Source organism: Dermacentor variabilis, chromosome 11, assembly GCF_050947875.1.
Source record: "Dermacentor variabilis isolate Ectoservices chromosome 11, ASM5094787v1, whole genome shotgun sequence".
In the NCBI taxonomy this organism is placed as follows: Eukaryota; Metazoa; Arthropoda; class Arachnida; order Ixodida; family Ixodidae; genus Dermacentor; species Dermacentor variabilis.
The window spans coordinates 54,011,264-54,026,640 of NC_134578.1; the positions used below are offsets into that span (position 1 = coordinate 54,011,264).

The window sequence follows — 15,377 nt, forward strand, 5'->3', positions numbered from 1 at the left end:
ACACCGCTGATCGCACGAGCGCTGCTTTTCGTTGATGCAATCCAACTTTCTTGATATTGCCAAAAGGACGAGAAATCGACAATTCAGATAGCTGCAGAGGTGTATTTCTTGGTGCAGAAATAAAAGCAACAAAAACGAGCGCAAGAAGGGAAAACTAGTGTCACAATTCATTACTGCAGTCACTTGGCGCGCAGGGAGCGCTCCTATTAACCGGCACTTTAAAAACTCGTAAAACCTTATGAAAACAAAAATGTGCTGGGACTACAGAAAGCAAGCAGAGGTTTATGTTGTCTAAGGCACAGTAAAACCTTGGTAACTCCGATTTCATGGAACGGGACAAGATGTTCAAATGAGCCAAATGTTGAATTATCTAATACACAATTGCAGCCTTTCCACTGACTTTGCATCGAATCAATGGGGATTGTGAATTTCTTCAGTAAATAAAGGCAGGTTGATGTAGTACGCATTCGTCTATTGTTTTCAAACACACACTAGACAAGCGCTTACTAGATTAACCCACCCTTACCTACTGAATAAGTCCACAAACCCTGTTTCTACTTGACACAATGTCAGCAAAGCAGCTGCAATTCTCGTCCCCTTGTGACTGATACGCGCTCGCAGCAGTGAGTGCCTTGCAGCTTCCTTCACAGTGTGGCTGCGGTGCGAGACCGACGTCTTCACCCGAGCAAACATGCTTTTCACTACTCCGTGCCAATACACTGATTATTTTTTTGACAATAAGCTGGTCATCAACAGATCGTCCATTGCGATGTAGCCGCCGGGTTTGATGCCAGTGCACGGGCTACGGTGGAATCGTCCATCATCAACGGCTTCCGCCAAGTTGGCGACATCACGGGTGCCTTGCATTGAATCAAAACAAAATTACTGCTCCTTGCAACTGTAGAGGATGAACCCACGTTTGCAAACGATGCTATCGCAGCATGGCGCACAACACAGTTCTGAAAGCCTGTGGCCAATGTGGTATCATGTGCACCGTAAGTGCAAAGCAAAGGCGTGACGTGTTCCTGCATTGTTCCTGTCATTTTCATGACTATGACTAATGACTATGATAATGCGGACTACGCAGCTTTGTTTTGATTGGATGCTAGCACTGTTTTCGCTCTTTTATGTCGTATAGTTACGCCGCTCCACACTCTCTGAGCTTCAAAGGCCGCTCAAATTAACTGGTGCATGGGTAAATACATCTGTGTTAACGAGTGTGATGCCATTAAATAATGCGTACAGCTTGCCGGGGCCAGAGGGTCAGTCCAAGTTATCCAATTTTCCTAATTAATGACTGCTTAATTAATGAGATTTCACTGTAGTATTTTTCTTAATTAAACATTCACGAAGAGATTGAGACTTTGAATCGATCAACAGTGGTTGTACAAGTAAAACACCAACCTGGACCCAATGTCGAAATGTTGGTTCCGGGTACAGGTTTCCCCTCAAGGCTCATAGCAGCTTTTGCAGAAAGAAATTCAAGTACTTTCCAGGGCTTTCAAGGCACTGACAAAGCATTTTGCAGTATTAAAGCACCATGATACCTCCCCATTTGATAACAAAAGACTGTCTTGAACAACCAGCCATTTCCTTTTTTGCATATACAATAAAAATTGCACGGAGCCTAAAAAGAAGGTAATCAGTAAGCCTTTCTAGCCCAAATTGTCTCAAGCTGCCACAAACAAAGTGGTTTTTCCTACTGCAAATACTGTCATCAAATTGAATCGGCTTCACCTTTAACTTGTGCAAACCTCTTGGTTAGATACACAAATAAGATCCACTAACTTAAGCTGAAAGCAAAATTCTGGGATTTTTATGCATGCCATGAAATTTAAGGACTGTTTTCAAAGTCTTGAAAACGACAATTTCAAATTCAGGGGTTCTTAAGAGAGTTTACAAGAATAACTATGAACCACTGTCGATCACTTCTACGCAATAACATAAACAAAAACACTTGGTATTTTAATCTTTAGCTTCCTCTCGGTCTTCTGTTTAAAATTTCTGCGCCTCTTCAATAACTCCTGACCGCATAAAAGCACCAAGCGCTTTCGCAACCATGAGATGTCAATGAGTAGGCAACCAAATGCAAAGCACACAGCAACCAATCTAAGAATGGATACAAAAGAAAACGCGTTCTCGCATACCTGGAGAAAGAAGAGCGGGTGCTTTGGAATGCCGTACTGGAAGGGCCAGACGTTGTCGAGGTACCACAACAGGAGCGCATAGATGAACACTGACGCAAGCATGATGAGCACAATTTGGCCGAGTGTCACATTGTCCGCGGGCACCGCCTCAGTTCCCAGGTTACTCCATTTGGCACCGATCCCTGATGGTGCACAATTTTGGGCAAAAAGACGACATGAGCCACAGTAGAAGATGAAAAAAAAAAGCAGCCAATATTAGGGCTAGTTCATCATTTATAGAAGCAAACAAGAGCTCATAAAATGAGGCACATGAAAAGGCATACAAAGGTAGATTCAGCACTTTTTACGTCTCCCCTCATTACGTGCCTTTTTTACACCAGGGAATTGAGTGCTCGATATTGATGAACAGCCATATGTACTCAAGAAAAGCTTAGAAATTAATTGTTCTTTTGAATTGAAATGTGTAACCAATTATGGTTGGTAGTAAGGTTGGCAATGAGCTTTATGTTCTCATTAAGCAAAAGGGAAACGCTCCCATCAGCTGAACTACTCAACCGCCTGCATCCCAGATATTCAATGGCAGTACAGAATTCATTAGGAATTCAGATGGATGGTTGTGCCAGATCTTTTCTCGAGGCAGTATTGTAAGAATCTCTATTGAGGCCAGCCCTTCTCTGATCCTCACCTTGACCCTCTAGAAAAGAGATCAGGCGGAAAGCCCAGTACAGGCCACTGTTAGGTAGCAGCGAAGTGGACAGCTTGGCACTACGGCTGACGCTCATGTAGCGATCCGTGCCGAGCGGGTCCAAGATGGACGTGGGTAGGCTGTAGCTGGTGACCCAGCCCACAGTGGAGAAGATGACGCCAACCACAGCTACGGGGCAAAGAAGAAGAAAGAAGGAACGTTGAGTGCAAAGTTACAGAACATGAGGAATACGAAACAGAATGTCATGTTGAGCTTTTCCTAAAGCGACAATTACACAAAGGCTCGAAAGAGTCGTGGGAACTGAGGGGCTACAGTTCTTGCTCGTAACAGCCTTTTGAAGTCAAGGAAAGGTATAGGGAAAAATTAACTGTGTTTCTTGAGTGACATGGAAAAATAATAAAGAAAATGGAAAGTGGAAGGCAACAACTTCCTGCCAGTGGAATCCAAACTCCCAGCCTCCGCATTACACGTGTGATGCTGCACCAATGTAGCTATGACAGCGGCTGTCCCCTGTCCAATTCTGTTCGTATTTATGTACGTATACAAAACACAGCCCTGGGAGTGCTAGCCATAGGAGACAGCCACAGCAGTAGCTCAACTACTAGAGCACTGCACGTGTCATGCAAAGGCTGTGGGTATGGTTCATACTGGCAGCAAGTTTTTTTTTAACTTTTCTTTATTCTTTGCACATTAAAAAAATAACAGATTAAATTTCTGCGACGCTTTCCCTGGCATCAGTTCGTTTGCTTCTGGGTGTTGTTACTAACATTTATGCAGGATGTGCAAAGTGGGACCCAAGATGCAAATGCCACAGCGAGCAGCTTTTACAGCTACTGTATTTACTCAATTGTAATGCAAATTTTTTTTCATGATTTTCACTGCTTGAAGTGGAGCCTCGCATCATATTCGAATAACAGTAGCACTGACCAATTTAGTATTCTAAATCACATGGTTTTTTGCACTACATTGGCAACCTCTACATTTATGTCTCAGTCCAGCTCATAGGCAAGTCGGTTAAAGTAAAATCATGTTCTTCCAATCTATGCTTTTCGTTGAGCTTGTGACTGGTGTTACAGTTACGGTTTTGCATTACCATGTGCCCTCTCATGCTTTGACTCCATTCACTTATGACATAATGGTGACACAGCAGATTCAGCCTGGTGCCGGCTTCGGGAGATGGACCATTTCGGTGGCTAAGGAGCTGGGAACTCCACGACGGCTCGGCTACTCAATGTCAACATGTCGACAATTCACAGATGGCAGGCCCAGCGGGAGGCCCTTTCAATGTGAGGATGATAGAAAGGGCTCTGTGGAACTCATCGTGACCTGTTACAGCCTGCCGAATGAAATGGCGTGCGGTCTTTTAAGAAGCGCTGTATCTGAAACAAGCTTGGCGGTGCAGAAGCTGACTTGGTTCTCGAGCGATCGCTTTCAGATAGTTTCGCTTTTGCGAGACTTGGACTGTCTTGGCACTGAACCATTCGAATTAAATGGCTGACAACGCTCTTGGCACTATAAAAAGGTAGCGAGCTTGGCACAGTGCCGGGAACACTGTCGCAGATGTGTTCGATGCCAAGTCATGCAAAATTTTGCGAAGGTGAAACTGTTTCCGAAACCAATTGCCCGAGAATACTGCCCAAAGAAAGCTCTGCCTCCTCCTCAGGTGACAGTGAGTGAAGAGAATTTGTTCCCAAATTGTGATTCTTTGAGCAAAGGTACCATTCATTTTTCCCACTTAATTTCACGTTACATTCGTGGTTTTATTTTTGTTATTTTGTGCGACATGGAAGTCGCTACTCTCACTACAATTGCAATTGCATTTCATTTGAGTAGATAACGCATGTGTTATGGTGGCTCCACGGCTTAAGTGTTCTGCCGTTGATCACAAGGTCCTGGGTCAGATTCCAAGTCGCCACTGCCAAATTCCGACTCGGCCAGAGCACAAAAATGCCCAAGCAATGAGATTTTGGCAGGCGTAAAAGAATACCAGGTGGCAGCACACATGACATCAAACATTTAGCAAAGCAGCATACGGGGCTAGTTAGTGCACATTCGCAGTAGGTCGCCCAATCCCCCTTCATTCGTTTTGTTCCCTGCCAAAAACATAGCGCAAAAATAACTGTGGATGCAAAAGATGTCCAATGAATAGTCTCACCGCTGTTAAAGATAACGGTGAACAGGAGCAAGAACAGGATAGCCGACGTTGCATAAATGAGGCAGATGAACAGGAGGAGGCTGAAGTCACTGTAGAGGAGGACCGCCGCCAGAGGCGCGACGGGTATCTTGAAGAGGATCAAGCTGATCGTCAGCGTGACGGCCAGTACCAGGAAGCCGCTGGCGAAGGTGCCGATCCAATAGACCCAGTCACTCAGGCCCATCATGCGCATCAGTTCCTGTAAACCAACACGTGGGAAAACAGAGCTGCCAGTTTAAAAGGTTAGGCTTATACAGAACACAGGCACATGAGTAAAAAGGCAGACACAAAAACAAGACAAAAGGAAGCACTAAGAAGGAAGACACAAAAGCTGCCTATGCAATGCTAATGGGAAAGCAGTGGCATGCACTTTCAACGGATATCAGTTTGGGCATGACAATTCTTTATGAAGCATACTCAAGGCCTGACCAACAAATGTGCAGCTGTAATTACTGATATGGCGCATTTTGGCCATGAGACACACCTCTTCACTCCTGCGTCTGAACAGATCTTCACTATCTTCCCAATATGGGGCAGATTTACATTCGCAACAGTACAGCAAAAAGGTTAGATTACTTTGCTGAGACATAGTTACTAGCACTAACAAGACAAATGGAAAAACATTTTTCGGTTAGTCTTCTTAGCGCTAGTAACTGTCTCAGCAAATGCATCAACTTTCTGCGTTAGATGACGTTCCACCAATCAACGTGCTCATTTAATCTCTGATAGAAGGCAACAACCTGTCTTCCCGATTAAAGTGGCCAGAACTAAAAGAAATTTTATAAAATGTACACTGATACAGCACTATGGTGATTTCTGTGTTTTACATGAATAACCCTTTCAACCACTGATCCTACCGTAGCACTGCACAACACAGTTTTCTTTGCACAACTTATTTTCCAACAAGCATCTTAGTTTCCAACTTTACAGCACGCACCACCCATATTGGTAAACTACTGGCTGGCCAATTGTACAGGCCATCTGTACTGGTCACTTGTACAACTATCTACTTGTACTGAGTGCTGAGGGTACACACTCCACTGCACCGCACTGAAGCCGGCAAGTAAAAGCGCATTGTAGATGGGCCATTAATGTTTCTTTCTCTCATTCATTCTTTCATATATACATAGTACTGTTTCCGTACAATGCCATGCAGAGTAGACAAAGATAAGAAAGGTAATGAGTACTGTGCATCCATGCATTAGCTTTGAACAGAACACACCGTGTCGCAATTAACATAAACATTACTACGCCAACTGCTCAAGTTTAGTGGCCATAACAATCGCCACCACAACAATGCGACCACCCCACAAACCAAGAAATTAAAGAGCAAAGTTGAAGGCATGGCCCAATAAAGTTCCCAGGACTCCTTACTCTGACTCTGGATGACTTTTCGGAAATGACCCTCCGAACGTAAATGGGTGAGAACACAAGGTAGCTGTACACCACAAACATGGCGATGAGTCGAGAGATGAGGTCAAACTTGTTGTCATCATTGTACTCCGGGTATGGGAATCTGTGCATGGTGATCTAGAAAGTAATGTACAATTAGGGACCTATGAGCAAATGCAAAATCACTTAGGGGGACACTAGCAAAACACACATACGGGAATGCAACCAGATACAACATTGTCTTTTTTTTTCAGCCCTGTGGTGCTTGAACACAGATCCCCAACAAGGAACATTAGAAAAACTTGTTCAACTTTAAATTGTGATGATGGAGACCACATTTGTAGGGGAAGAAAATTATACGCTGTTTGAGTGACAACTTAATTAGTTCAGTAATTATTCATTTGTAATTGGTTTGGTGGACTATTCACAATTGAAAACTCCCTTCAACACATCAAAAACACTACCATGGGCTTTGTGTTAACTTTCATGTGTTTAAATCATAACCTTGAGGTATAAAAACACCATACCATATATTATATGTTGGGCATTACAGGGTCAACTTATGTTCAAGTCCATCTGTTACATGCAACAGCTTCTAACCATAAAACTATTGGCAAATCCTCTCACACCATTTAAAGGCTCTCATTGGCACACAGGAGGAAAAGGAGAGTGAACTGTATTCAATGTTCTTTTTCTGTCATTAAATTAAATTTCTTTTCTTAATCAGAAAGGTCTTGTTGGTGCAAAAGAGCAAAAGGGAGATTCAATTTTGTTCTCTGCCATTCAATTAAAATGATACTTCATCAGAAAGGTCTTGTTGGCACAGAGAAGGAAATGAAGATTAAATTTTTTTATTATTATTACAAATGTCTTGTTGGAATGGATGAAAAAAAGGCGATTCAATTTATATCTGCTTGTTCTGCCTTGTCATTTTGTTCAATTTGTTCTTTGTCAGATTTTTTTTTACAAGACATAATTGCATCATAACACCTGGATCCCTAGCCACTGCCTAGTCAGAGTCCATTCAATGAGTGGAGATGCCAGTGAGAAATGCAATTAACAAAAGCGTGTTGCAAACAATTATTGAGAAAATGGGGCAGTACAGCTGTGGAATCACAGTATTAAATACTCAAAATAAAGCACACATAGGTATAGTGCAAGCAATAGGATGAAAACTTAATCAGACCTGCCAACCTTAGAATTTAAAAAACACTACACTGAAACCATGAGAATGTTAAAATTTGATAAAAAATACTCAAAACCATTTGATTCCTCAATATTTTGACTGTTTATTGAATGTTTGCCGATATTGTTCTGTAGGGGTGCTCTGAAAAGGCATTTTGCTTTGTAGGCGCAGAAACAAAGAGCCGCGCCACAGACAAGCAATAATGTTTATGAAGTCATTAATTAAATATTCACGTAATGGCTGTCAAAGATTCGGTTGCCACTATACATTGGTTCTATCAGTTGGTTTACACTGCCACGAAGGTTGGTCCATATAGTCAAAGGGTCCGAAAAATGGGCCATAAGACATCACTCCACGACTGTATTAGTCTTTTCAAAATTGGTCCTGCCACAAATTATATGAAAAAAAATCTGGAAACATTTGTACCAATATGACAGTTGTAAATGAGCACTAAAGATCAGGCATCTTACAATAAAATTTTTAATGTTGGCAGGTTTTCTGTAATGTAAATAATAACAGTGTGTTTAGAAAATAGCATCTATTTCAATGCAAGAAACATTATAAGCTGCAATCATATGACAATCTACTGCACAAAAATAAATAAATATTCAGACTGCACCCACAAGTAGCTCCTCTAGTCTTATGATTCAGCAGCTAAGAGCCTCAAAAATAAATAAATAAATGTTTATTTCTTTATGCTGCCAGTGCAAAAGCCCCTGCAGCCTGATGTAGGCTTCTCTAAAAAGCACCAATGTTCCGAGAAACACGTGCATTTCCAAATCAACAAGTGAAACACACTGTTGCACCATCTGACATTTCAAGCACTTTAACTATATCAAGAAAAAATTGAGAAAAAAGCAAGGCACGCTGGATGCATTACACATCCTGCATTCAGCCAGCATTTTGCCCTGTCCCATTTCCTTATTCTCTCCTAAAGATGCTTGAAATATCAAGTATCTTTATAAAGTATATCAAGTATTTTAGCTCAACTAAAATAAGCTCATAATGGCAAAGCCTTTAGTCCAATTCAAAAAGACAGGGAGGTGAGAGACACAGGACAGCATCTCTGTCACGTCCCTGTCTTCTTGAATTGCGCTACAGGCTTTGCTATTATGAGTAAACCGTACCAACTGGCCCAAGAATCAGCCTTGTTAAAAATATGCCCAGTGTTGGAATGGGTGATTTATGGTTTAACAGGTAACAAAGAGAAAAAAAAAGAACTGGCACACACCTAAGAATCTTGAGTTTATTGTCTAGCCATCTGAATCTCAACAAAGTAAATGCATTACCAAGTGAATACGCAAAACACTCCTGTGTGTCCTGACATAAAGAAGAATAGTGAAGAATATTAGCACATAAAATTGCTGTTCAAGTTGGACAGACAGAGGCAAGGGGTCTCCATGTTACGAGTTCTTTATTTTGTCGCAAAACATACTGTTACACTGAGACTTTGTGAAAATATCACGCTCAGAGCTTAAACGATTCCAAGACGAGAAAGACTTATGTAGTCGGCATTTGGAACGGGATTTTCGACCACCACTTTGCGCGAACCAGCAATTCCATGATACAGCAATTGACACGTCTGTGTACATGGATGACAGTGTTTCGGACTCTACCATGCTGACTAGAGTCAACGTCCGATTTTTCGAACTTCCTAGGGGCCACGAAAACGTCCGAACAATCAGGCATTTCAAAAAAATGAATGCAAGCCTTTTACTGCCCCCACAGGCTGAAATCACCACACGCGCGTCCGAAATAGCTCTAAAGGCCTGTCAGTACACTTATTAGGCGTGTCAGTGCCCGTATTGTGATAGGAGACGATGGGTGCACACATGTATAATTAAGGTATACATACCGTGTCCTACGACAATTGCCCCTTCCCTCTCCTGGTATGCTTTGCCGCGTACGATTGCTGTATTGAGGCGAAGCTGACTTTTGGAAACCGGCATTATGCAACGCATCATGCGTTACGAGCTTCAAAGCCACTAGTGAGAATTACAAAGACAGAGTCGGCGCCATTGCTAACAGCAGCAAATTGTTTCTATGAAAAGCACGGCACGGAACAGCAAGAAGTTTGGTAGCGAAGCTCGAAATAGCTAGGCCAAGCGTTGCCGCGGCGGTGGCTACGGCTGCCAGCGGATCTGCGTGCAAGAGCGCCGGTTTGAAGCGGGGAGATAATTAAAATGGCGGCGGTGGTGGCTTCGATTAAAGCCGTTTCGAACCAGCGATCACATCAAGAAGGCCACAGCCGGCCGAAGGTTTCTTGCATCCAAAATTTCATACATTTTCATACATTTTTATACATTGACTCTATGGGATAAGTGGCGGTGCTGTGAAGGCGTCCGGAAAATCGATCGCTGACGGTATATGCAGATGGTGCCAGGAACACTGTCAGCCGTATGCTTTTTATGCATCCAGTGCGAAAGCGTGCGGAATGTCGCAAAACTGTTGGTGTTCTCAAAAGTGATAGCTCGGAAATACCGCACCTCTTTGCAAACTGACTTTGCTTCATTGCGAACCACAGGCTTCATCAAATGCAACTCACCTCTGGCTTCTGGCGGGAAAGCCTCTTTGCTTTCCTCAAAAGTTTTACATGCTCCGTGAACATTTTGTCCTGCAGTCCCCACATCAGTGCTGGAAGTAGCATAGTTTATAGTAACAAATACAGTTCAGAAGACAGGTGTTTATGCACTACACCACAAACATACCAATCCTCCTTATGGTGGAAAAGATGCAACACGTAAGGAAACAACTGGACATGAAAAAGCGTCGTAGAGGCAATGTGCGCAATTAGCACAAAAGGCTCCTTATAAGACAAAGAATGACGCGCAGGGTCCATTATAGAAGAAATATAACATATTACTATTGTTGCTGGGCTAGTCAGCTAACACTTCTTGCAGTAGAACAGATGCAACTAATAAGGGAACAACCAGACAAGAAAGAAACACGATACTCTTTCCTGTCCGGTTGTTTCCTTGCTTGCTCTGTCTTTTATGCCGCAACAAGTATTAACTAGCTCAGCAACAAGTAATAAAACCTTATCAATGCTGACGGTGTTCCGTGCAAAAAGCTTCTGGTGGATTTCAGTACATCCACAATAGGAATATCACTGACTGATGGAAAACGTAACAGGCAATTCTCAATTAACATGGCTTTTACCGCCGCATTGCCTCATTTCTACTTTAAGCAGAGCATTTGCATAATAACAAGGGAGTACACATATAGATATGTGGTTGTTCTTGGTGATAATTCCAGACCGCCAGCAGGTGCTGGCTTAGCCAGCTTCTTGACAAAACTTATTACGGCAATTTACTGTCATTAAGGTGACTAAAAAATCAAATTTAGCAACATTCTTGTTAGGTTGCTACTACCACCACACTCGCAAGATGCATACGATACTCTACCAACTGAGCCACGGCACCAGCTGTGACACTTTCTATTTTCTTGGATATATTATACGTATGTCCAAAACCAATACCCCAGCCACTCACATTTCTGGTGGTGGATGCAGAAAATGCTTCCAGGTGTCACATAGCACGTGGACTAAGGAGCAGGAAATTGGCGAGCAAGCTATTGTATGTTACCACATGGCTGAGACTAAAAATGCTTGCTGGACAATGAGCAAGATTTGGGAGAATTGAAGGCGCGGATGTTCGCTAGTAATAACAATATGAAGCCGTTTCCATATTTCAAAAATGATATTTCCCTATGCTTTCATTGCCTTCCCTTTATGAGCTACTCGTGGCATTTGTACCAACTTGATTAAGCAAAGGAAAAATCTAAATTTCGATGCTCCTACTTCCTTCATGCAAAGAGTCTCCGTTTTAAATGCTGAGTGAGAGCTAAACAGCAAGCATAAAATTGCACAAACAACATGAAACTGTCTGGAGCACTCACTGGAGTAAAGGGCATCATCCCGTCGAGGACCTGGAGTCCTGAACGTAGGGAACCGCTCTCCTGTCTGGAAGTTGAAATGGGATGTGTTGAAGCGCAGCGTGTAGGTGAGGTTGACTGGCGGAGATCCGTCCGGCGGAAGGCCATGCAGGATGACAGCCATCGAAGTTCCATCAGGTGACTCTAAGGCGTGATGTGCGATGTATGCATCAACCAGTTCCTCAGAAGGAAACCCTACGGCTTCTGAAACAGTGGGAAAAAGACAGCAAAGTTGACCTTGCCCTTCAGAAACTCTGTTAACTCGTTACTAGAGTCTGTCAACTTTCTGCTTTTCTTCCCACAGTCATAGACGTTGTCTGTGTGGCATTTCTTTATTCATTTAAAATTTTCATTACATACTTCAATGGTTTTGAGCAGCCTCCATCATACTTAACTAGAACAGTCCTTGAACACTTTTTCTGTTTCTCCTCTGTATGCTCCTGAAGATTCTAGTAGCCATACTTCAAAACTCCTAGCTGAACAAGCCTTCCTTCCAAGGCTTAGATGCTGCTCTTTGTAGCTAGTGTTTGTTAGACTTAGGCTCCTAGGTGTGTGCTTTTATTGTTCGATTTAAGCCTGACAATGACTAAATTTGCTACAAATGTTTCTTGAACATAAGAGGCTTGAATAAATCTCAAGCCATCCCTTGGTGGCAACTTAGGGTTGACAACCCGCTGCAGTGTCTCAGTGGCTGCGGCATTTTGCAAGAAAGCATAAGGTCATGAGTTCAATTCCAGGCCACCACAGCCGCATTCTAATGAGGGCAGAATGCAAAAACACTTATGCACTCACATTGGCTATTTGTATAAGAAAACAGGACACAAATCATGATGAAGTCTTCTATCATCATCCAGGTGTCACTTTCAAATGTTAAACCGGATCAATCTATTCGTGATAGACTTATCAGTAAAACAAAAGTTGAAAGTCACCTTAGCATACACTAAAGGGGATGAAGCTGAAAGCCTGTGAACTCACGAGACATTGATTAAATTACTTGACATTCTCATTAAATGTGTGTGTTGTGGCTTCCTATTAATTTTCTCCTACCAAAGGTCATGGGTTTGAACCCACGACATCGAGCTCAACAGCGCAGCGTTGGAACACTTTTCTTGAAACCTTGGGAAGCATTCTGGGATGAGCATGATGCCTTTCAAGGAATGTATTAGAAAAAAAATTGGTGAAACAAATATGACCAGAGATACAAAGAGTGCAAGGTTTACTTTCTCCGTTTCTTGTAATATCAGTTCCCCTCAGCTGAGACGGCACTGATAGCAATGCTCTCTGCCTGCAGTTTCCATTTCTTTAATATGTTTTAATACATAATAATTAGGAGATGTTGCCACCTTTAGGTGGCACTGGCTGCTTCTTTTCGCATACAACAAATCCATACTAAATATGAAATAACAAGCCACCAGTAAACAAAAGAGGGGTGACAAGAATGAGAGAGTTCAACAATAAGGTGACATGAATGCACTGAAACAGTTCCTAACATAAATCAGATGAAACTAATTGGAACACAGTTATCTCTCATAAACGTAGAAAAAGCAACTCACAAAATTCACATACAACACACCAGAGCCTCAACAGTCATATGCTAATCACAGAAAACACAAAGCCGGGCCATTCTTCTTTCCACAGTGTGTTTGAGGTAACATGCTGAGGTAGGTGTTTGCCGAAAATGCCCGAGAGCGACAAAGGAGCAGCGAAAGGACAGGTGAAATACTCTGACAATCGTTTTTTCCCTGTTTCCTAGAACATCTGTGGAAGGATAGGCCTGTATATACGCAAGTTTGTGCTTGAGAGTAATTTTTGGTCAGGATCAATCAACTAATGGCTGGAATTTATGGGCCATCATGACCACTACGATATCATTGCTGCTGTAACGTACAGTAGAAAAAAGTCTGCAGGCCTTGAAAGCCACAGGAGAGAGCAAGCAATTTGTCGTGAAAGATTGTAGGGCTCCCTGCTGCACGCAGCGGAATATATTTTGTCCTGCAAAGTCACAGCAGCATTGCCTACAAAGCAGGAATGTTTTTGTTTCAGTGCCCCTTTACTGTTGCACAGCTAAGCATAATCTGCCCCCTGATAATCACTCAAGCTCGTTCTCCAAATTCATCCACAAATTCTGACATCAAATGCCCTTTACGACAAGCTCCAACGTTCCCTTGCATCTCCTGCTCTTCCGCCATCTAACACTGCAATGTTAATTTCCTTGTAATACATCAATTTTGCTGCTATGACAAATCACTGAATGAAGATCCCCTTTCACAATTACCTGTCACTCGCCGATATAAACGCTCGTTCTGTCACTTCTCTCCATGTCAGTAAATTATGCGAACCAGCAAGAAAAGAGCTGCTGCTTTCAGCAACTGAGGAGAACGTGAAATTCTACATTGAACAGATGCGAGACAAGTCTTTTTCGAAACCGCTAAAGAATGGTTCATTAGGTTGGCTATTCAACGACTTGGGAAAACAAGCAAGCAAAGTTGTAGCTCACACGTTTGGCTGCAATCATACAAAGGTACAGGAATTCAAAAAGAAGTGTCTAGAGCACATAATGCCATTCCCTGTTTCTGATCACCGGGAAAGAAACACTACAAAAGAAACCTCCCTACTTGTGTCACCTTCAATGGGCACCTGAAGGGCAATACATTGAAAAAAAAAAGCCATGGTCGTCTGCCTATGCTGTTACATAGGGTCTTGCGATAAGTAGCAGCACAGGAGGCAACCATGCAAGCCAGGGTGAGGGTCACAACATCGCCGTGTTCCCACATGACCACCCTCTGCGTCATGAAGTCACGACACAGTCGCCTCCTGTGAAACGAAGCCAAACTGGCTGTCGAAAAGCTATCGTAATAAATTATACACGGTGTCCCGAGATCTGCCAGTAATTTTTCTAGTTTTTAGATCGTGGACTTTCACTTAATGCAAAAGATTAATAGTAAGAAATAACATGCCAGTACTCCTTCAAGAAAGAATACTGTATCAGTACCAACTAATTCGGTGTTTCTTTTTAACATCTCCTTATGCAGCGCAGAGCGTGACATAATCGGGCAATAAATGCTTTGTACTGATTTTGGCAAGTGCAATGTGCGTACAACACAAGGGAAGGGGAGCCCTATAGCACAATTTCCAGAAACGATTTCCGGCACCTGGCTCGTATTTAATGCTGCACGACCTATCATACATGTATGGCAATAAAAGAATGTTGCTTGATATTCAGGCTATTACACTAGGAGACTAAATTTTTCAGAGCAGTGATTGTCCTGCATCAGCACAGTGGATGTTAAAGCAACGAGCAGCTCCAACGTGATTTATAATTTGTCCATCGTATGTAGGTCAAATGTGTGGGGACCTCTTGTTCAGCTATATTCCTGTGCATGACTGCTTAGCTCTGTCATTATTTCTGGCTGTTCCATTTTTTTTTATATTTTGTGCTGTTTGAGTCCCAGCAGTGATGTTTACTTCTTTAGTTGAAATAGAGTTTTAGAGGTCGCATGCAGCAACGCGAGTGCAGTTATGGCCTGTTCAGGTGGATTAAGCGAAGAGGGTGGTGTCATTACTTGTTCAACAAATTGCAGTGTCAAGATGGGTAATTAAAATGCTCACGAATTAAATGTTTCATTATTCACTTTATGGGGCTCATTGCAATTGCGAAATGAAAGCCATCTCCACTTTGCTGAAAATTGAAGACTAGAAGCACTCTCGACATATCCATCCTCAAAATTTGATTAAAAAAGCATTGGCATCCCAATTACATCGTCCGAAGCTGTTGGAGGGAGTTGGTTCCAGAAAACAGTTAAATTGAACGCCAATGTA

The 15,377-nt window shown here is 42.5% G+C and overlaps 1 protein-coding gene across 4 annotated transcripts in view; it reads right to left on the reverse strand.

The window, feature by feature from the left end:
* LOC142564420 (phospholipid-transporting ATPase ABCA3-like) overlaps window positions 1-15,377 on the reverse strand; it is a 114,240-nt gene that overhangs the window by 84,468 nt on the left and 14,395 nt on the right. For all 4 annotated transcript variants that reach the window (XM_075675415.1, XM_075675414.1, XM_075675413.1 and 1 more), the window contains exons 3-8: window positions 11,523-11,762; window positions 10,171-10,259; window positions 6,422-6,577; window positions 5,009-5,246; window positions 2,833-3,021; window positions 2,148-2,329 (exon numbers count right to left, since the gene is read on the reverse strand). In XM_075675415.1, coding sequence (XP_075531530.1) covers window positions 2,148-2,329; window positions 2,833-3,021; window positions 5,009-5,246; window positions 6,422-6,577; window positions 10,171-10,259; window positions 11,523-11,762 — 1,094 coding nt within the window. The remainder of the gene's footprint in view (window positions 1-2,147; window positions 2,330-2,832; window positions 3,022-5,008; window positions 5,247-6,421; window positions 6,578-10,170; window positions 10,260-11,522; window positions 11,763-15,377) is intronic.